The sequence below is a fragment of the Miniopterus natalensis genome, chromosome X (genome assembly GCF_054644295.1).
Source record: "Miniopterus natalensis isolate mMinNat1 chromosome X, mMinNat1.hap1, whole genome shotgun sequence".
NCBI lineage: Eukaryota > Metazoa > Chordata > Mammalia > Chiroptera > Miniopteridae > Miniopterus > Miniopterus natalensis.
This window is the reverse complement of record NC_142103.1, coordinates 77725166-77747285: the sequence shown is the minus strand read 5'-3', so window position 1 is coordinate 77747285 and position 22120 is coordinate 77725166. Positions and strand designations below refer to the sequence as shown.

At 37.4% G+C, this 22120-nt stretch overlaps 1 protein-coding gene across 2 annotated transcripts; it reads right to left on the bottom strand.

Annotated features, from left to right (window-relative positions):
• Nucleotides 1-7876: 7876 nt before the first annotated feature.
• Nucleotides 7877-21358, bottom strand: FUNDC1 (FUN14 domain containing 1). Of its 2 annotated transcripts, none has more exons than XM_016218534.2 (5): nucleotides 21266-21358; nucleotides 20336-20492; nucleotides 16303-16378; nucleotides 11248-11376; nucleotides 7877-9256 (listed from the first exon to the last, which is right to left on the bottom strand). In XM_016218534.2, exons 1-5 carry the CDS (start codon nucleotides 21291-21293, stop codon nucleotides 9179-9181), a joined length of 468 nt encoding a protein of 155 aa, XP_016074020.1. In that variant the 5' UTR covers nucleotides 21294-21358; the 3' UTR covers nucleotides 7877-9178. The 2 variants fall into 2 exon arrangements, with proteins under 2 accessions (XP_016074020.1, XP_016074019.1); XM_016218533.2 differs by lacking the exon at nucleotides 21266-21358 and adding an exon at nucleotides 21029-21239.
• Between the last annotated feature and the right edge of the window lie 762 nt (nucleotides 21359-22120).

The following is a 22120-nucleotide window of genomic DNA, read 5'->3' as shown; positions in this document are numbered from 1 at the left end:
AAATGAATTAAAGCTTATTAAAAAAAATAAAAGTCTCAATAACTTAATGTGCGGTATTGGCACATGTGCAGAATATCCAGAAGTGTACCAACGTGCAACGGAAATTTGTCATATGATAAAGGCAGCATTTCAATACAGTGGAAAAAAGATGAAACTTTAATAAATGGTACTGGGGTAACTTGCTAGCTATACAGAAAAAAGCTAGAATGGAATCTAATAAATTCCACATAGAGCAGAGATTTGAAAGTAAAAAATTAAACCATACGTGTCTAAAAGAAATCAAAATCATACGTGATTTCTTCTATGACTCAAGAGTGTAAAAAGTCTTCCTAACTAGGATTCAAAATCCAGAAGCAAGATTTAAAAAAATACTGCTAAATTTGACTACATAAAATAACATAAAAACTGCATGCCAAAAAACACCATAAACCAAAGAAAAAGACAAATAAATAAGGAATAATTACAACTTGTATCACAGATAAAGATTTAATTTCCTTTAAGTATTTATTTAAAAATTGAGAACTAAAAGGCTATCTGCCCCATAGAAAAATGAAAAAGAGAAATGAACACACATTTCAAAAAAAATGCAAATGTCCTTAAACATATGAAAAGATGCTCAATCTGGGTGGTAATAAAAAGATGCAAATTGAGTTCCACAAGGGCACTATTTCTCCTCTATCAGATTGGCAAAATCCAAAAGTTTGAAAATACACTGGCTGGAGCCTCCAGTACAAAGTTAATTAAGAATTGGTTAAAATCTACTTCCTGGTCTCACTCCCGATCTCAGTATTTCACCATTAAGTATGATGTAGACTTTTTGTAGATGCACTTTAACAGATTGAGAAAGTTCCCTTTTTAGTTTGTTGAGAGTCTGTATTTTTTAAAATAAATTGTTTAATTTCATTAAATGCTTTTTCTGCAGCTGATGAAATGACAATGCGATTTTTCCTTTATTCTCTTTGAGGTGAAATACATTGATTTTCAAATGTTAAACCAGTCTTGCATTCCTGAAATGAATCCCAGTTGGTCATGATATATTGTCCTTTTTTATGTGTTGTTGGATTTGATTTATATTTTTTCTAGGATTTTGGAAACTATGTTCATGGGAGATATTAGCCTGTAATTTTCCTCTAGCAATATCCTTGTTAGGTTTTGGTATTAAAGTTATGATGGTCTCATAAAATAAGTTTGAAGTGTTTCTGCTGTTTCTACTCTTTGAAAAAGTTTGAGTAAGAAAGGGGTTATTTCTTCTTTAAATATTTGAAAGAATTCATCACTGAAGCCATCTGGGTCTTAACTTTTCATTATAGAAGGCTTTAAATTGTGCATTCAACTTCTTTAATGGATCTGAGAATCTTCAGGTTTTTAGATTCTCCATTTCTTGAGTAAATTTTGGTAAATTGTGTTTTTTGAAAACTTAACCCATTTCATCTAAATTTTCATATCCTGCCTTTCTTGTAACTAACTGTATCTAAAAGTAACCAAATAATTGATGAGGAAATGTTCTTTTATCTAAAAGAATTCAAGTTTTTAAACTATTAGTTCAAGATCAAATAATTAACTTAAAACATCACTATTTTGTAACCCCTAATGAAATCATGTATCTATATGGTCATTATTAATGGCTGCTCAAAACATTAAGTGATAAGCTGATGGGAAGATTTATAATGGTTGATTTAGGCTGACTCCACTTGAACCCACTGATCAATTTTAACACTTCCAAAAGAGATATAACCAGACATTATGTGTTTCCTCTTGCAACACAACAGAAAATACACACCACTACCTATGAAATGTTCTTGCCAATTAAAAAAAAAAATCAAGCCTGAATGTAAGTATGTCTGTTGATTTAACTATCAGTTGTCAGATAACATAGGGGCCAAAAGAACATGTTAAATGACACCACAAGAAGGCAATCAGCAACATTCAAAATATAGCAAGTTCTATAGGAAAATGAACTGGTTTCTTCAATGAATAAATTATAAGGGAAAAAAAGGAGGTAGATCTGATAAATTGAAAGAGAATTAACAAACTTAACAGCAAGCAGTGTGGACCCTGTTTAATGATTTTTTAAAAACAACTGTAATAGAAAGAAAAAAGAAAATAATTGGAGAAATTTGAATACTGAGAGGGTATTTCCTATTATTTAAGGGATTATTGTAAAAAAAATTTGGTGTGATAATGGTAATATAGTGTTTTTTAAAAGAGAATCCTTATCTTATAGGCATTTCCTGGTGAAATGATATCTCTGGGATATATTTCAAAATAACTGGGGGAGGGGTGTCTTTAAAGATACTAGGGGAGTGTAACTGAAATAAGATTGGCCATGTATTGATAATTGTGCAAACTGAATGATGGATACAGGGGTTTTGCTATACTATTCTATTTATATATATAAATTTCCATAATAAAACATTTTTAAAAACCATAAAGGTGCTGGAAAACAAAAGCGCCATTTACAGACCAAAAATTTTGTGAAATTTGAGACATCTGAAAGCAGATGAGATCAGAAGAGAAGTCAGAAGACAGGAAGCCACAGATCAAGTCATCAGAAGGGTTCTTGCCAAAACAGCCCTGAGAAAATGGGGTGGGGAAACATGCCTTCCCAAAGTTATGTGTTTTTAAAACTTATTGGCGTAAGTGGGGACAACTGGGGTCCTTTTTCTCCACTTGGCCCTTTCCTCTCCCCTCACCTGAACAGAACTGCTTGCAGAAAAAGTCCAAGAATGTTCTCTAAAGAAACTGGCCCTAATGAGGGTGTCAAGATCTGAGAAAGGAGAATTGGCACTTTTCCAGGGACAGAGACTACAAAACAGAAAATGGGCTTGATCCCTCTAGTTCTCCAGTAAGGTCTCCATCCAAGTGCACTTGCCTACTACTCTCTGCCCCCACCTACCTACAAGGAAGGCCTCCTGCTGCTACCTTTCCTCTCCCACAGAATCTGTGCCCAGCCCTCCTCTTCAAAGGAGCCTTGTGTCAAGAAAGCAGACCTGCAAGACTGCAAAGAAAATCCACTCCAGCCAAAGCAATCCTTTTATTCATAAAGTGAAAGACAAGAGTTGCCAGATCTTTGAGAAAAACCAATCAAACAACAGGAAAGTAAAATACAATAAGTAAAATGCAAAGAGATTGCAATGAAAAAGAAATAACCAGAAATACAAAAAGGGTTCTTAGAAAATGATTGAATGAATATAATTATTGACCTAAATATTTTAATTAGCAGGCTAAATGATAAAACCAGCCTAAAAGACCAAATTGGTGGGCTGGAAGTAAAATTAAAGGACACTCCTAGAATACAGAGTAAAAAGAAAACAGATGGAAAATACTAAGTTATGAAGGAAAAATCTAGGGGCTCCAACATTTAACTAATCAATGTAGAAGTAGAAAATAGACACTATGTCAGGGAAGAAATAATCAAAATTATTATTAAAACACAATTTCCTAAACACATTGATAGGATATGTCAAAGGGACACAGGAGCCAACAGAAAGTGCTCCCAATGGACAAAGCTCAAAAAATTAGAGCAACAAAATGAAGTAGCACTGGATTATAGCCCAAAGACTAAAATAAATCTCCTTAAGTCTTTATGGATATAAATGATTAAATAAATTAATAAATGGGAGAGAAAACACATGTCTCCTGTACAGAATTCCAAATTTATGTAGATACTCCCCACTAAAGGAGGGACAGCATAGTTCTTCCCTCCTTAAATGAGGGCTGTAGATACTGACTTCCTTCCAGAGAGTGTAATAGTGGAAAGTGGAAAGAGTAACTCTACAGTGGAGAAACCTGACAAACAGTAGCTCAGCCAGGTGATCAGGGTCAATATCAACAGTGATGTCATGTTGATAGTATGTACCTTTGATCTGATGTGATGAGAAAGGCCCTTTACCTCTGTGATCTTCTTCCTCAAAGCCCATAATGCCAGTCTAATAATAAAAACACATCAGAAAAAGTCCAGTGGAGGGACATTTCACAATATACCTGACCAGTACTCCTCAAAACTGTCAAGGTCATCTAAAACAAAGTAAGTCTGAGAGCTGTCACACCAAGGGGAGTCTAAGGGAACAAGACAACTAAATGTCAGGAATGGGATCCTGGACAAAAAAAAGGGAAAAAAGAGGATATTAGGCCCGGCCAGGTGTGGCCCAGCGGTTGAGAATTGACCTAGGATCCTGGAGATCGCGGTTCAATTCCCGGTCAGGGCACGTGCCCAGACTGCAGGCTCAATCCCCAGTCCGGGGTGTGCAGGAGGCAGCCAATCAATGACGACTCTCATCATTGATGTTTCCATCTCTCTCTCCTTTCCTCTCTCTAATATCAATAAAGGTATATTCAAAAAAAAAAAAAAAAAGAGGATATTAGGTAAAAACTAAATCTGAATAAAATATAGACTTTAGTTAATAATAATGAGTCAGTATTGGTTCATTAATTGTAACAAATGTACCACACTAATGTAAGATGTTAATAATAGGGGAAACGGTGTAGGTATGGTGAGATATTTTTGATAATGCTCTATATTATCTGCTTAATTTTTCTGTAAATCTAAAATTGTCCTAAAAAAAATAAATTCTATTAAAAAAGTACAATTTGCTTGAGGCAAAGACATGAATCTTCAGAATGAAAGAAACAAAAGAATGCTAGTATAATGAAAGAAAACATTGTATTTCATGCCCATGATTCTAAATCCTTTCCTATCATACTTCCTGAGCATTTATTTGGGGGCTCTCAATCTCACAATCTAGAGAATGAGTTTAGACCCTCTCACTGGCCTTGGACTTTAAATGTTAGCCATGTGTTTTTCTCTGTAATGACAAGAACATAGAGCAAAAGGGCACTATTTTTAAAGTTCTCTAATTCAGTTTTCAAAAACTCCTGGTTAGAGCCCTGGCCAGTGTGGCAGGCTCAGTTGGTTGAGCGTCGTCCCATGCACCAGGAGGTCACTGGTTCGATTCCTATCAGGGCATATGCCCAGGTTGTGGGCTCCATCCCCAGTGCAGGAGGCAGCCAATTGATGCTTCTGTCTCGTTGATGTTTCTCTCTCTCTCCCTCTTTCCCTTCCTCTCTCTGAAAACATATTTTAAAATAACACTAATGGTTAGAGACAAATTTAGGAAATTTCAAAACTCCAAGGTAAAAGAAAAAAATCTATAAGGCTTTCAAAGAAAAAAAAGTTATCCAGAAAGGTTAAAAAATCAGATGACATCATGCAACATCAGATAGAATAAAATGTCTTCCAAATTCTAAGGGAATAATATTGTCAACCTTGAACAAAACACACAGGGTGGGGCAAAAGTAGGTTTACAGTTGTTCATATGGAAATACGATAATTAATAATAACCAAGAATAAACTGTTTCGCATACTCACAACTATAAGCCTACTTTTGCCCCACCCTGTATTTTAAGCACACAAGAACTTTGAAAGTTTACCTCCCACACCTAAAAGTACTCAAGAAAATAATTCAGCCAAAAATATAAGTAATCCAAGAAAGGATATATGATCTAAGAAACAGTAGGTGCTGAGTCTGTCCTAGATTGGGGGTAGGAGTGGAAGATTAGAAGGAAAATTAAGAGGCTTTATTACATCTCAAGGCTTGGAAAATTCTCCACTGAACGGTGACATATTATATGAATTTCCTTTTCTATGGTTCTAATCCCACTACTTGAGTCTATATAGATTGATGATATAAAATCACATTGTAAATTCTGTTCATTTCTCCTTTTGAAGTATGATTACTGATATATTTGGATGTATTTTTATCATCTTATTTTATGATTCCTATTTATGTTTCTTTCTTCTTTTTCTGCCTTCATTTATATGGAATTGTTTATTGTATGTTTGAAATATATTTGTTCACAGCCAGTGGTAATTCATTTGGGAACTGCTCTTAAAATTTTAACATGCATGCATGCATGCATACTCAACTTAAATGTGAAGTTAATCAATGTTCTGGAACAATACAAGGACTTAAGATTACAAATCCAAATATTTCAGTTCTACATTTGTTTTATTGCCCTTCCACCCCCAAGAGGCCATAACTACTGCTTTACACATACAGCTCTGGCTTAGATTTACTGTACTGAAGACTGTTGGTGTTCCACCCAGATCCCTCTTATTGTCAGTATATCCACTGTCAAGCAGTAGTATTAGCTGCTGATGGCTGACAGTTGCATTATTCTCCTGAGAATTGTTCTGGCAGGACAGTGCCTTCCTGGCTGGGAGGTTACTCACCCCAAGCCCTAAGGGAAGACTTCAGTCAGTACCTGATATGGGGATACAAAAAGCCAGCTCCCTTGCGACAAGGGGGGGCAACTTAGTGATGCCAGCATTAGTTTTCTATTGTTCCTGTAACAAATCATCACAAATGTACTGGCTTAAAACAACATAAATTTCCTATCTTACAAGCATGGAGGTAAGAAGTCCAACATGGGTCTCACTGGGCTAAAATCAAGGTGTTGGCAGGGCTGTGTTCCTTTCTGGAGACAACAGGGAAGAATCTGTTTTCTTACCTTTCCTAGCTTAAAGAGGCTGCCAACATTCCTTGGCTCATGGCCCCCTTCCTCCATCTTCAAAGTCACAACACAGCATCTGTCTGATCATTCTTCTGACTCTTTCTGATTCTCTTCTGTACTCCTCTTCCTTTTATAAGGGCTCTTGTGATTCTGAGCCCACCAGGATACTCCAGAAGAATCTCTCTGAGATTGGCTGATTAGCAACTTTAATTTCATCTGCAACTTTCATTCTCCTTTGCCATATAACCTAATATATTCACAAGTTCACGGGACTAGGATGTGAACATTTTTGGGGAGCCATTATTCTGGCAGCCACAGTACCCTTCATGCTCCAGAGCTATTTGCAGGATCAGGCTAAAGCTAGATTCCAGCTGAACCCACATAAAGGGAACTACAGACCTTCAACAGTAAACAGTATTTGTCATAATAATGTGTAAAGCTTTATAGGAACTTAATAAATTGTTACTACAAGGATGTAAAAAGGAAAGTGTTCTAGAACTAAATCCGTATCTACAATAGAAAATCCAAGTTAAGTCATTTATCACAATAGAAAGTCTATGTAGGTAATACCAAGACAAATAACCAATATAGTTGACACTCCTCTGGAGAAAAAGCGACTAAGTTGGAGAGAGGTAAAGCAGAGTACTCTTTTTTTAGAAGCTTTCTTTGTAGTCAAATACTATTTGACTTCTTGAACTATGTGCATTATATTTTTTAATATTTTTATTGATTTTTATAGAGAGAGAGGAAGGGAGAGGGAGAAACTTCAATGTGAGAGCAAAGCATCGATCAGCTGCCTCCTACACGCTCCCCTCCTGGGAATCGGGCCCCCAACCCAAGCATGTGCCCTGACCAAAAATCAAACCAGCAACCTTTTGGTTGACGCCCAACCAACAGAGCGACACCGGCCAGGACTCTCCTATATAATTATATAACCTTTCATATAGAAATATTTGCCTCTATTTGAGGGTAGACAGTTTTGTGCCTCTCCCTAATTTCCCAGTGTATCATACACAGAACAGACACTATAAGTATTTCCAAAATGAACACAATGAGCCAGCTACAACTCCCCACAGTAGTCTGCCCCACTGTATCATATGAAAGTATCATGCAGATATGGTACAGAGAAGCATGGCCAAGGTTCTGCCTAATGTAGAATACAGGGTGGGGCAAAAGTAGGTTTATAGTTGTACGGAAAATAATACAATTAATAAATAATAATACAAGAATATGAAGTTCACATACTCACAACTGTAAACTTATTTTTGCCCCACCCTGTATTTTACTCTTTTAATTTCACAGCAATGAAAAGTTTGGCGAGGCATAAACAGAGAAAAGCTCAAAGAAGGGAAAAAAACAAGTATTTATAAGCAAAATCATTTCTGAGTTTTATTTAGCATTGTATCTGAGGCACTAATGAGAGTAAAGAAAGAACATGATCAATCTCACATTCAATTTTAAGGAGTCTTGCGATAATGAAAGCACACAGATTGTGCCCAATCTTCAAAGTATCAAATGCCTTATTTTTACAATACACAAAATATACTATGGGGACTTGCTATCAAAAGGAGATAGTCTAAATATCTGCAGTCTTTCCAATCTGAAGGTTCCAACACATGTTGTTCTGAGGTTTTTCCCAATTCGAGAACCTAGAAGTCTGTGGACAAAATGAACAATACAGAAAGCTCTTCTGAGCAAAGGAGCCTCAGAGGAAGTGTGATGGCGGCCCTGAGAATCAAGTCAAATGGCCTAGTGTTCAACAAACATAATGCTACCAAAAGTTTAAAAGCCTTAGCACTTATATCTCTAGATGAAGGAGAAAATTCTCTTTAAGCTACAATTTCATAATTATATAGAAAATCATGGTTCTTCAGACAATAAATTCATATTGTACTACTAAGTACTTTTAGGTAATTTTTACCACTTGTGAAGAAGACAAAATAATAATTAGTACTTTCAGAACCAAGAAAGGAAGTTCACTCAAAGTTAATATATCAGTGAACCAACTATACATACCGCCAAACTAATTAGTTCTGCTTAGGCTGCTAGGATAAATTAATAAAAAAAAAATTAGAAGCTTATATACAAGAAGATATTTTACAACTACAGACACTGAAGAAAGGGAAAAAAAGCTTTAAACATGTAATATTTCCTTAGTAGAGCTTTTCTTGAAATTATTTACTACAGTTATTATATAAGCAAACTAAGAATTGCAGGGGGAAAAACCTAAAAATTGGTATTAAAACTGTTTAATATCTTGAATAATTCTATTTCTAAATCCTTCCACAAAAGGGAATTACAGCTCAGTTCATTGCAAACATATCTTTAAAAAAAAAGTAAGCCCTAATGTTGCAGCTATAATACAAATTTTCATTTATTGGCACTATACTATAAAGCACAATGAAGAACATCTGATTTAAAAATGACAGCCATGTTTGGATCAGGAATACTATTGTACACATACCATATAGATAGATGGTTTTATAGCAGATACTAATTTGCCAAACTTCAGACGGCAATATGCTAACTTTTGAATTTGAAATTGTCCGGCTAGTTGTTTCTTGTTGCCCTAGAGAGTAGGGTGGCGTGTAATGTTGTGAGACCGCCTTGTCACCACCACTTCTTTTCTCATAGGTGACTCCGCTGTGGTAGAACACTCATATTCTTAAGACGCAAGGCCTAGCAAAAAGCCTCCCACAAATCCACTGGATATCACAATGTTCTGTTTGACAAATTCTGTTGCCTGAAACATAAAGTTTAAACAAAAACACTCTTAATTATGCTACAAAATGGGTGAACCTCAAAAACATTAGGCTAAGTGAAATCAGAAGGACCAATGTCATGTGATTCCATTTACATGACTAGTCAAATTCACTGAGACAGAAAGTAGAACAGAGGTTACCAAGGACTGGGAGAGGGGTTGATTGCGGGAGTTGCACCTTAATGGTTAGTTTCTGTTTGGGATGATGAAGTAGTTCTGCAAAAGGATAGTGGTAATGGTGGCACAAAAGTGTGAATGTACTTAATGCCACTGAATTGTGCCTTTAAAAATAGTTAAAATTATCCATTTTATGTTATGTATATTTTATCCCAATGAGAAAAAGAAATAAAGTTTCAAATTTTTGAAGATACTATTGAGCCTAGAGCCCCAATCTAGGCCCAGCAAGCTTCTTGGCTACTGAGATAATAAGTAAATTTAACAGATATTGAATGCCTACTCTGTGCCAGTCACTGTTCTAGGCCCTCAGTTTAGCAATAATCTCACAGGTAAAAAGAAATCTACCTGTAGAACAGACGTAAATGGCCCATTCATCAAGTTATTAAAACAGATTGTTTAATAAATTCCCACAGCATACACAATGAATGTTTATTAACAATCCAGTTAGCCAAGAAAAAATGTACAGAATGAAAAAAATACCACCTTTATAAAATATTTAACCCAAATAAAATGATGAAGCAATTAGACAAAGCCAAACTGCCCAGATGCTTGAAAATGTCAGTGTCATGATAGAGAGGGGGGGAAAAGAAAAAAGTCCCAGCCCTGGCTGGTTTGGTTCAGCTGGTTGAGCACCATCCCATGCACCAAAAGGTTAGTGGTTTGATTCCTGGTCAGGGCACATGCCCAGGTTGCAGCTCGAGCCCCAGTAGGGGGCATACAGGAGGCAGCCAATTGGTTTCTCTCTCACACTGATGTTTCTCTCCCTCCCTCTCCTTTCCTCTCTCTAATATCAATAAAAACATTTTTTTTAAATTAAAAGAAAAAACCCCAGATGAGGGGTCTTGTTCAAGATTAAAGGAAACTTCAGACATATGACAACCAAATGGAATATATAATTTTAAAAAATATGTCTTTACTGATTTCAGAGAGAGGAAGGGAGACGGGGAGAGACAGAAGCATCAGTGATAAGAGAGAGTCATTGATCGGCTGCCTCCTGCATGCCCCCTACAGGGGATTGAGCCTGCAGCCAGGCATGTGCCCCAACCAAGAATTGAACTGTGATCTGTTTCATAGGTCAACGCTCAACCACTGAGCAACACTGGCCGGCCGGAATATATAATTCTTGATTAAGAATAAAAATATTTTGTGGAAAAATTTTAATATGGACTGTATATCAGGAAACACTATTGTATCGTGTTAAATTTGTAGGGAATAATAAGGGTAAAGGTAGTTGTATAGAATATCAGTACTCTTAGGAGCTATGTGCTAAAGTACTTAAGAGTGAAAAGTCATGACATCTTAAATAGTTCAGCAAAAATAAAAAGCGTAAATCTCACACACATACATATACACACAGAGATAAAGTGAATGTTGCAAAACATCTTGGTGAACAGATGAAGGGTATTTGGGTATTCACTGTATTTGTCTTTTAACTTTTCAACTGATTTGAAATTTTTCAAAATAAAAAGTTGGAAGAAGTAAACGGATAGAACAAAAACAAGGACAAGGGAGTATTCAATTCTAAGCAGAGTACAAGAAGAAAATAAACAAAACATACATAGAAACATTAATAAAACTAATACATTAATAAAATATACACATTTTCAAACTATTTCACCTCAAGAAAAATACAGGTAATTTTAGTTTTCCCGGACCTTGTCTACACACGTACACATTTGTAAAAGCAGAGGAAAAATTCTGGAAGAATAATGTTATCAGCTTTTACACGTAGATCAAAGCAGGTGGGAGATGGGCAGGGGGAAAAAAAAGGGAGGCAAAAATGTACATTGTCTTACCTCTTCAATTATATTGTTGATTTCAGGTGCTGCTTTATTTGCTCGTTTCTTAATCTGTCTTTTTGCTTTGTTTACACCTTTTTCAACTTTCTTCCAGTCAATCTGCACATAGCCACTGTGACTAGCAATCTACAAAAATGTAATAAAAATGGTTACTTCCTGCCCTGGCTGGTGTGGCTCAGTTGGTCGAGTGTAGTCCCATGCACCGAGAGGTCACTGGTTCAATTCTCAGTCAGGGCACATGCCCAGGTTGTGGGCTCAATCCCCAGTAGGGGGAGTGCAGGAGGCAGCCAATCGATGTTTTTCTCTCTCTCTCTCTCTCTCTCTCTCTCTCTCTCCCCCTTCCTCTCTCTCTAGCATGAATAAAAACATATTCTTTAAGAAATATATGAAATTTAGAGGTAAAGAAATCATAATTTATTCATTTAACAGATAATGAGTTCCTACTCAGTGCTAAACACTATTCTAGGCCCCCAAGCTACAGCCAAGAACAAGGGAGACATAAGTCTCCAACCTCAGAGAGGTTTTGGGTCTGTTGGGGAAAACAGATATTAAATATAAATAATTACTTAGATGTGATAAACACTATACTAAGAAAAGTATAGGATATGATAGGCAAGGTTCCAAAAATTATATTATAACTGTACTATAATTCTATCATAATTTTTGGAATTTGGTAGTTAGCGAAAAAAGGAACAGATTATCAAAATTCTACAGCTAATAAAACAGCACCTTTTAATTAAATAGATGTCTAATTATAAAGGATCAAAAACCAATCAGTTATTAGGTCACTAAAGAAATCTAAAGTAGCCTGATAAAAACTCTTCACTAAATCTGACTCTACTTAAGAATACTTTCTGGTAAATGATTTTGAAAGTGGAATATAAAAGAAATAGGCTCTACATAAGTTTCATGCCATAAATCCTTTAAATAAACCTATAGCGAAATACCTATTAACCATAAGAAAAACTCTCATATGGTGCTACTGAGACACTGAAAAATCTGAACAGGTACAATAGTGTGTGTGTAAGCCAGTAGAGTAAGTTAATCCCTCCAAATAACAAAATCAAAATATAAAGAATCACACAGTAAGCCTGGTATACCATTATAAATCACTTCTATCAAATTAAGGCTTTTTTGTAATCTTTTAATGTATCACTTTGACTATGAACCACACATAAAATACTTCAAAAATGAAAATATCTGATTTTATATAAATATGTTGGGAATCTCAGGTTCCATTTTCACTCTGAATGACTACAAAGAATTTATTTATCTGTATTTCTTCCTGTATTTATTCACCTTCTATCACTCACTTCAAATTCCAGCTTCAGCAAAATATTGCTGATTAAATCAAATGGCGAGTTAGTTTTTCCTGGCAGTAGTTGAGATAGAGATTTGGATGGAGGTGATCATGAACCTTCGGAACTCTCCCATAGAGAGCAACTATAAACCCTGGTTAAAATACAAAGGCTCCAGAATTAACAAAAGTAAGCAGATTTTGAAGGGGAACTGAAACTTGTAGGAAGGGTGACCAATATAAGGTGAGTTGCCCATTTTTCTAGTTTTATCCTGAGAGCAGGATGCAGTGCAGGGTGGCAAACACTTCAATAGAAAATATACCATCTTTCTACCCTGAAGAACCAAAAAACAGAGCCCAGGACAATAACAGCTGCCAGAAAGGAGAGAGCTAGAGAAGGGGTCCCAAATGCTGTGTAAACTTTACCCAAGTCCTGAACCACACATTCAAGGGGCAGAAGCAAGTATTCTGGCTAAGGCTAAAATACATAAACTGGGATTTGAGCTGCTACCCACCAAAAGTGAAATAAAGTTTGCAATTTGAGTCTAACTAAATTAACTGCTTGCAAAAATCAAATCAACACACTTCAGAGGAATAAAACAAAATCCAGAGTCTCCACAACATAACATTCCCAATGCCCAGGATAAAATCCAAAGTTATTTGATATATCATAAAATAGAAAAATGTGGCCTAGTCTCAAAAGAAAATCAACAGATGCCAACACTGAGATGACCTAGATATTAAAATTATCAGGATTTTAAAGCAGCTATTATCACTATGCTCAACAACGTAAAGGAAACTATGTTTATAATCAATGAAAAGAACTCTCACCAGAGATGCAGAAAATATAAAAAGAACCAAATGAAAATCCCAGCCCTAGCAGATTTGGTTCAGCAGTTAGAGCATCAGCCCACAGACTGAAGAGTCCCAAGGGCACATACTTTGGTTGCAGGCTCAATCAGCACATGTAGGAGGCAACCATTCGATGTGTCTCTCTCACATAGATGTTTCTCTCTCTCTCTCTCTCTCTCTCTCTCTCTCTCTCTCTCTCTCCCCCCCCCCTCCACTCTCTCTGAAAAAGCAATGGAAAAAGTATCCTCTGATGAGGATAAAAAAGGAAAATCACAGAACTGGAAATAGCTGAAATAAATTTGCTGGATAGGCTTAATGGCAGAAGGTAGATGATAGAAGTCAGTGAACTTGAAGCTACATCACTAGAAATTATACAATCTAAAAGAATAGATCAAAAAAATAAATGAACAAAACTTCAGGATATTATCAAAAAGCCCAACATGCACACAATAAGGGTCATGCCTGAAAGGAGGAGAGAGATAGGAAGGAATATTTAAAGAAATAATGGCCAGAACTTTCCCAAACATGGTTAAAGACATAAATTTACAGATTCAAGAATCTCTGTGAACTCCAGGTAATGATCTAACACAATTATGAAATAACAATACTCAGATGATGGGGGGGAGCATGCAAGTGTGGGATATTGAGGTGGGGGACACACAGAGTTGTTCAATAAATGATAGCTAAATTCTCATATTACATAATGGGAAGCCAATTGGTAATACCTGAAACTGAAAGATCAAAAAATGTCCAATTAACTTGTTTAGGGAAAAAAAAAGATAAATACCTTAAGAGGCAGCTAAAGAGTTCAAAGTAGTTGCCTCAAGGAGAGGGAAAATGGGAGGGTAGTGAGGAAGGCAGAGTACTACTCTAATCTGTAAGAAGCCTTGTACGTGTATTTGACCTTTAGAGTTATGGACATGTAACACTCTGAACAAACAAATTGAAAAGATTTACCACTGTCTATTTTAACATCGCAGTGTGATAATACCTACCAGAAAACACTTAGTATTGAGTTACTAGAAAAGTTTTAAGTTCTAAGTAAATTAATATTTATGTTTATATATAAGTAAAGGTAACAAAAATATGGAAGTGAGCCTAAAGAATAAGAGGCAATTTGCCTAAAAGTCATTTGTTACTCTCATTTCCTCTTTGTTCCTTCTACTGAGTTTTCAATGTAAGTCATATTTGTGGGAAAAATTGGTTTGATGTAGGTAAGTCCCATGTTCTTCGCTTAGTGACTTCAATCAGTATATGGACTAGGCCCAGAGAAGCAGAAGGTGGCAATGTGGACTTGAATGGTACATAATGAGTGGACCGAAATGGACTTCTGAATAACTAAAATGCAGAGTGAATTACAATGTATAATTCCCTCTATTCTGTGAACATTTCAGGAAGCTCTGCTTCAGTCCAGTAAACAGAAATGACTTTCCACTAAACAGAAATGACAACTGAGTTTTGAAATAGCTATAGAATTAGAGATCTTAATTCTTAATTTATATAAACGGAAGTCAAAATCAGCTTAAATAAAATTCTCTTCTGTACAAATGCTGACATATTCATCCAAACGACTAAATTTAGATACTAACCACGTTTCTTTTTACCTCTTACCACAAGTAAGAAGCAATTACTCCAAATAATGCCACCAACAGAAAGAAAAAATATTTTTTAAAAGTTGTTTGGTGGCCCTAGCCAGTTTTGCTTAGTGGTTAGAGCATCAGACTGGACTGAAGAGTCCCGGGTTCGATTCCAGCCAAGGGCACGCACCTCGTTGGCAGGCTCGATCCCTGGCCCGGACAGGGCGTGTGCAGGAGGCAACCGGTTGATGTGTCTCTCTCACATCAATGTTTCTCTCTCTCTCTCTCTCTCTCTCCCCCTTCCACTTTCTCTGAAAAGCAATGGAAAAAATATCCTCTGGTGAGGATTAAAAAAATAAAAAATAAAATAAAAAAAATAAAGGCTGTTTGGTAAACAACTCAAAATCTGTGCTTAACACATACGAATCCAGTCCCTTTGTACTTCAGGCAACAACACTGGTTATTATACAATCAATGGCTTAAGGTGCTGAAGTAAGATTTGGGCTGCTGTGACCATCAATCATTTTTAAAATCTTGTACAACTGAAAGTCCTCTGTATCTTTAAAATTGTTGCTAACATTCATTCCCAGAGATTTTCACTTTTAGGATTTACTATATTTGATCTTCAGGGAATAATATTTTTGGAAAAATATATGATATGCCAAACAGACATGGATTCCAGATAACATCCTGATAAACATCCGCTAATGGCAAAACAATTTTTAAACCTTAGAAGAACATGAACAAAACTAAAATTTCAAATCCATCTGCCTCAGAAACAGGATTACAGATAATTTTTTAGACCCAATTTTCTACTTTCTATATTATTATGGTTCCCTAGTTTTAAAAAACATATTAGAAATTGCTAACAATTATTTCCTCTGAGATGGAAAACCAATGGCTAGGAAGGAAAGAGACCTTTTGAATATTATATATTGTGTATGAATTTTAAATATATGTTTAAAATGGCCAGAATGAGTAAGTTTATATTCTTGATAAAATGTTTATTTTGCTAGGGAGATGCCTCAAGGGAAATGTGGGTAAGTAATATAAAATAAAAAAAAATGAGGTACCATGAATTTTAATAGTCGTCTTTTTAATAATTGGGATTACATTGTGTTTTAAAAACTTAGAAGTATTTAAATTGTCTTTCATGATAGAATGCCAGCTTTCAAAACTCATTTTAGTTTTCCCGTAAACTGATGTCTAAAAGAAAAATTCCAACTTCTATTAAAATGCACAGGAGTGAAATGACTAAACTTGACTTTCTCAGTTCCCAAGTGCTACATATATAAGCAGGGATTAGGAAACAAAGCTCTGACATACCTGAAGGAGAAGAAAGCCACCACCTACTGCAGTTGCTGCAAGTTTTCCAACTTTCTGAAACAAAAATCCTGCACACCTTCAATGAAATAACAAAAAATGAGATCAACGATGTATTAAACTCTCTCCCTCTTCTACTTTTCATTGCTTTCCTAATAATATCTTAATGTCTTCCCATTTCTTCTGATCATGTCATGTCCCTTACCTACTCAGAAACCCTCAATGTTTCTCATCAGCTAGTCAATAGTACACAATCAAAATTGTCTGAGATAAGCTTCAGGAATGGAGAGAAGAGGGGAATTTATAGGAAAAAAATATTGGCAACTGAACTGAATGTTGAGTATTCAGGGGTTCATCATATTCTTGCTTCTACATTTGTAAAGCTGAAATTCTCCATAACAAAAATAACTTGTTTTGTTTGCTTTTTTAATAGTCAAGATGTTCTACACACCTGGCTGACCCTCACTCTACCCAAAACTTCTGCTCCAACCCAATTAGTTTCTAAATAGGTCATCACCATTGCTCAAGCTATTAATCTCCCTGTTTCTAGGGGTTTCCACTTAGCTCTGCCTATCTAAAGCTTTTCTACCCTTTAAGGTCCAGTTGGAGTTCCACCTTCATGACTCCACTTCAGCCCATATTTCTCAAGGTTTCCTTATCTTTATCTCTATATTAAATCTGTTTTGTCTCATCTACCCATTAAGAATGTCAACCCTTGCTCTGGCCGCTGTGGCTCAGTTGGTTAGGTGTCGTCCCATGCACCTAAAGGTTGCCCATTCTGAACTGATTCCCAGTCAGGGCACATGCCTGAGTTGTGGGCTCCACCCCAGTCAGAGGCGTGCAGGAGGGAGCCAACAGATGTCTCTCACATTGATGTTTTTCTCTCTCTCTTCCTTTCTCTCTAAAAATCAATTTTAAAAATCTTTAAAAAAAAAAATGTCAACCCATTCTACTTTTATGACTTTCTCCTTCAGTGAGCTCATATTCCTTTTGGTATCCCAGATCCACAGTGTGCAAAAGAATCTCAGATTGCTAATCCTAGCCTTCTGCACTGGGTTAAAGAGTGTCTCCTCAAAATCCATGTCCTTCCCAGAACTTCAGAATGTGACCTTATTTGGAAGTTAATTGCAGATATAATTAGTTGAGATGAGGTCACAGTGGAGTACCGTGGGCCCTAAAGCCAATATGACTTAATCCAATATGTCACAGAGACACACAGAGGGAAGATGGCCATGTACTGACAGGGGCAGAGATTGGAGTAAGTCTACAAGCCAAGGAATGCCAGGGACTGCTGGCAACCACCAGAAGCTAGGCAAGAAGCATCAGATTCTCCCTCTGAGCCTCCAAGAAGAAACCAACCCTGCCAATCAATACCTTTCAGACTTCTATCCCCCAGACCTGTGAGAGAATAAATTTCTCATTTAAAGCCACGTAGTTGTGGTACTTTGTTAAAACAGCCCTAGGAAACTAATATGCCTCCATAAATGGAAAACTTACATTTCTAATTATATGATGAGCTTCTCTAGCATCCAGAACCACATACAGGCATACCTTGTTTTATTACACTTCACTTTATTGTGCTTCACAGATGTTGCATTTTCTACAAACGCAGGCAAGGCTCTCCATCAGCAAAAAGATTATGACTCTCTTTACTGTGGTGGTCTTGAACCAAACCTGCAATATCTCTGAGGTATGCCTATATTCAAAATATCCCAAAGCAAACATTATCTTTTCAGTCAAACCAACTGTTACAAAGGTCCCAATTTGAAAGCGATAGCACCATTCTCTAGGCTCACCACCTCATGTTCATCTCAGACCCTGCCTTCTTCACCACCTCTGGGGTCCAACTGATTACCAATTCTATATACTCTACCTCCAAAATATTATTTGACTCTTTCTTCTTTCCACTCTCAAAAGCATCATTACCTTGTTTCCAGACCACACTAAGTAATCTTCCAGACCCTCTAATCTTCACTCCTCCCATCGATTTACCAACTACCCATCCTGACATTAGTTTTAATTTCTTACAATAATAATTTTTTTTAAAAGCCTGGCCGGGAGTGGCTCAGTGGTTGAGCATCGACCTAGGATCCAGGAGATTGTGGTTCCATTCCCAGTCAGGGCACATGCCCAGGTTGCCAGCTCAATCCCCAGTGGGGGAGTGCAGGAGGCAGCCAATCAACGACTCTCTCATCATTGATGTTTCTATCTCTCTCTCTCCCTTCCTCTCTCTGAAATCAATAAAGATATATTTAACAAACAAACAAAAACCTATAGCTACCTACAGTTAAATATAATCTTCCCAGCCTCCCACTCATGTCCCGAATTGCTCTGAATTGTTAACTAGATAGGTTAATACCTATTCACCATTCTTCCTTAATGTATGCTACAATAGTACATCTGTTTTATACTCTAAAACTGCAAAAATTTACTACACTGAATCTAAAGTCATTGCAACAAATCACTTGTGTAGTATCAGTCCTATTACACAGCTCCAGGGCTGAAACCTGCCCATTATCCAAACGTACATTATTACTATGAAGACCATGTCCCCAGTAGAGAAGTCAGTAATAAAGGCTCAGAAAAGGGAGTGGAGGAGGCAAGCAGTAGCCAGGTCTCAACAATATCCCAGGAAGTATGCTCCACAAGCATGTCTGTCCTTTGCCTAATGGCATGAACCACTAAAATGAACCTACTAACTTCCCCTGCTCTATCTCTAGGCTTTCCAAGCAAACTTCTGCCAATAATGGGGCTTCTCATGAGTGACCTACAAGGAGAAAATACACAATGATTTAATTCTATTGCTCAATTATTTTTTAGTCTTTCTTAAAATGGGGCTTTAGACCCTAACTCACATTAACCAATCACCCATGGCACCAAATTGTGAGGACCAGACCCTGAATTTTGGGGACCAAGGTACAACTGGCCTGTACAGAATCATCTGAATAGGAGAATCATCTGAACAGTCAGGGCCCTGACAAGGCATCTCTTCTAACTGCAGGCTTTTTTCATAAGCAGCATTAATAAATACATATCATGAATAAATGCTGCACCTCAGCATCACAGAACCTTCACAATGAGCGCTTCTACCATAAAATGACATTTACAAAAAGGCATACAGGAGTACACCATTGTTTCAAGGTTCATGTAAATACAAATTTAAAAAATTAATTTTATACTTATCAAGTTTAAATATGTAAGTATTTAAATTAATGTAAGATGAATTTACTTAGAATCTAAGAAAAATGATTATTCACAAGTTAAGCACCCACACTGACTTCAAAACTCCTCTATGATAATGAACATTTTCAAAATAAAGGATCAAACTTGTTTCTGACCCTTGTTATTTGGCTAATCTTTTATTCTAACAATAACAGGATTAGATCTATAGTAGCAATTATGTAATCATGTGATCTGAAATGTTAACTGGTTAGGTTAATGCTTATTAACTGCTTAATGTACTCCACAATATTTTTAGAGTAGGCAATCAGTCCTTCCAACAAAGGTTCAATGTTCCACAACTCTTCTTCAAAGCATTATAACCCAAACTAGCTCACAAAAATCAACAGAATCATCTGTATCATGATTAATAATTTTTACTGACAATGTTACACTACTCTGTACAGGGCTGACAATCCTGGGAGACCAGTTCTACTGTGAGAGTTCTCACAGGTTTTTCCAGTTGTTAGCACTAAACAAGTAAAAATTATTTATGCATAATTAATTCTTATCTATTTCTTCCTCTTTACTATCACTGAATCAGATCCACTATATTTACTAAATTTGAGAAGGGGGAAAATATGTAAAGAATCAAAGGAAGGGTAAGGAGGAACAGTGGAAGAGTGGTGGGCACAGGGAAGATCACCAAAACCCAACACTAATGATTACACTAATCATATCACAGAGAAAAGCCTGAAGAGCTTTTGGGAGATTAGCAATATGAAGCCACTGAGCCAGCACGGGAACTGTTGCATGTACAAAAGGGCAGCAGTCAGGTTCCCCCAATGAAATGTAATGAAAAAGATGTTGTTCTCACCAGCCAGTCACTCCACCCATTACAATCTGGGTGGCTACTGAGTATTTTTCTACCATAGGTCCAGAACTGTGGCCAAAAACACGATTCCACCAGTGGTGTCTTCTTGCATACTCAGTTAAATCCAACACCTCATAAGAATCATCATCACTTTCATATTCTTCAAAATACAAAATGGGAAAAATAAATTTAGTCAACCCAAAATCAGAAAGGCCCTATACAATTACTTTAGGACTACAGTTAAAAATACCGAGATGGAAACATTAAGAGTCTGTTACATCCAATCCCTGAGACTGGGGCCTCAAGAGTAAAGGGCCTAGCATCTCCTTTCCAAAGGCCCAGAGCCGGCCTGGGGGCTCAAGCCAGGACCAGGTCAGTTACACAGCAGTGAGGGGTCACCCACGACCTCCCCGCCCCAGGTCAGAGTTATATACACAGCAGTGAGGGATGCCCCCAAACCCCTATCTCAATAGGATCAGGTCAGAGTTACAAAGCAGTGAGGAGTCACCTCCTCAAATCTCAGTAGGGTCAGGTCAGTTTCACAGCATGAAGGGTCACCCCCAAATTTCAGTAGGGTCAGGGCCAAAGCAGGGTCCATTTTTCATTAGTGGGAGGAACGGGGAGGGTCCTCCTCTGACAGAATCGGTTAGGGGCCCCGCAAGAAGAAATTACTTCAGAGTCAAGACTGAAAAACACCTTTGAAGATGGAAAAGAAAGGCCGGAGGTAGGCTGTGTTGGGGGCGGCGGTCATTCTTCGCCTGCGTTCCGCCGAGAGGGGAAGGAAAGTCTAGTTAGGACAGGTGTTCAAAGCTACAGCCTCAAAAAAACAGAGCCCTAGGAGCCCTGGGACAGGGGAAGGAAAAGGCGCCCCGGGAACAAGGTGGAGAGTTGTGAGCCACGTCTCAGATACTACTTCGGGCCCGAGCCGCTCACCTTGGGGAGGGGGGTTCCGGGTCGCCATGATACCGCCGGCGGCCAATATTGAAGGTGGTCCCCGCCCGCCCTCTTCTCGCCACTACTTTAACAGCCTCTCTAGGCCGAGGTGGAAGTCTATGGTCTCTTTTTTCCAGCTTCTCCTCCTCCTCCACCAAGTGCGTTATCCTATCCCCGCCCCCTCCTCGCAATGCATGGCCTTCTGCGCGAGCGCAAGGCTGGGGGGGGGGAAGGTAAAATAGCAGCCCCGCGAGCGTTTCTGGGAGTTGTAGTCCATTACCCTTACAACCCTGACTTCACACTTCAACCTCCTAGGATTTCCATACCTAATTGTTATTTTGTTTTAAACAGCTTCAGGGCTGGAGGGGAGGGGTTCATCACGTGGTGGTATAAAGCGAAAATCAGCTTGGCATTTTGAATACTGTACCAGAACTTAAACCCTTGAGAATAAAGGTTTTTAAAAAGAGATAAGAGAACCCCTGTTTCAAAACAGTCTGCTCTAAGAAGGCAAGGAAGGGCTCACCAACGGGTAGAAATTTTTTCTAACGCTCTACTGCTGAGAGACTTGGAACCTTTATCTGCTCCCTCTCCACAGGCTTCCAGCCAGTAACCCAAGGGAGGTAGAGAAATGCCTAGGAACTAACCTGACACTAGTTATTCCAGAGGACATAAATTTTTAGCATCATTTTATTATTTAAACCTGACAGAAGAACGACGTCCAATTCTTCACCTAGAAGCCCCACAGGATTCTGTAGAATGAAAAATTGTGTTGATCACCGAGCAGCTAACTCGGGTTCACATAAACTAGCCTCAAACTTGTTTTGAATTTGCATTGCACCTACATTCACTGTACAA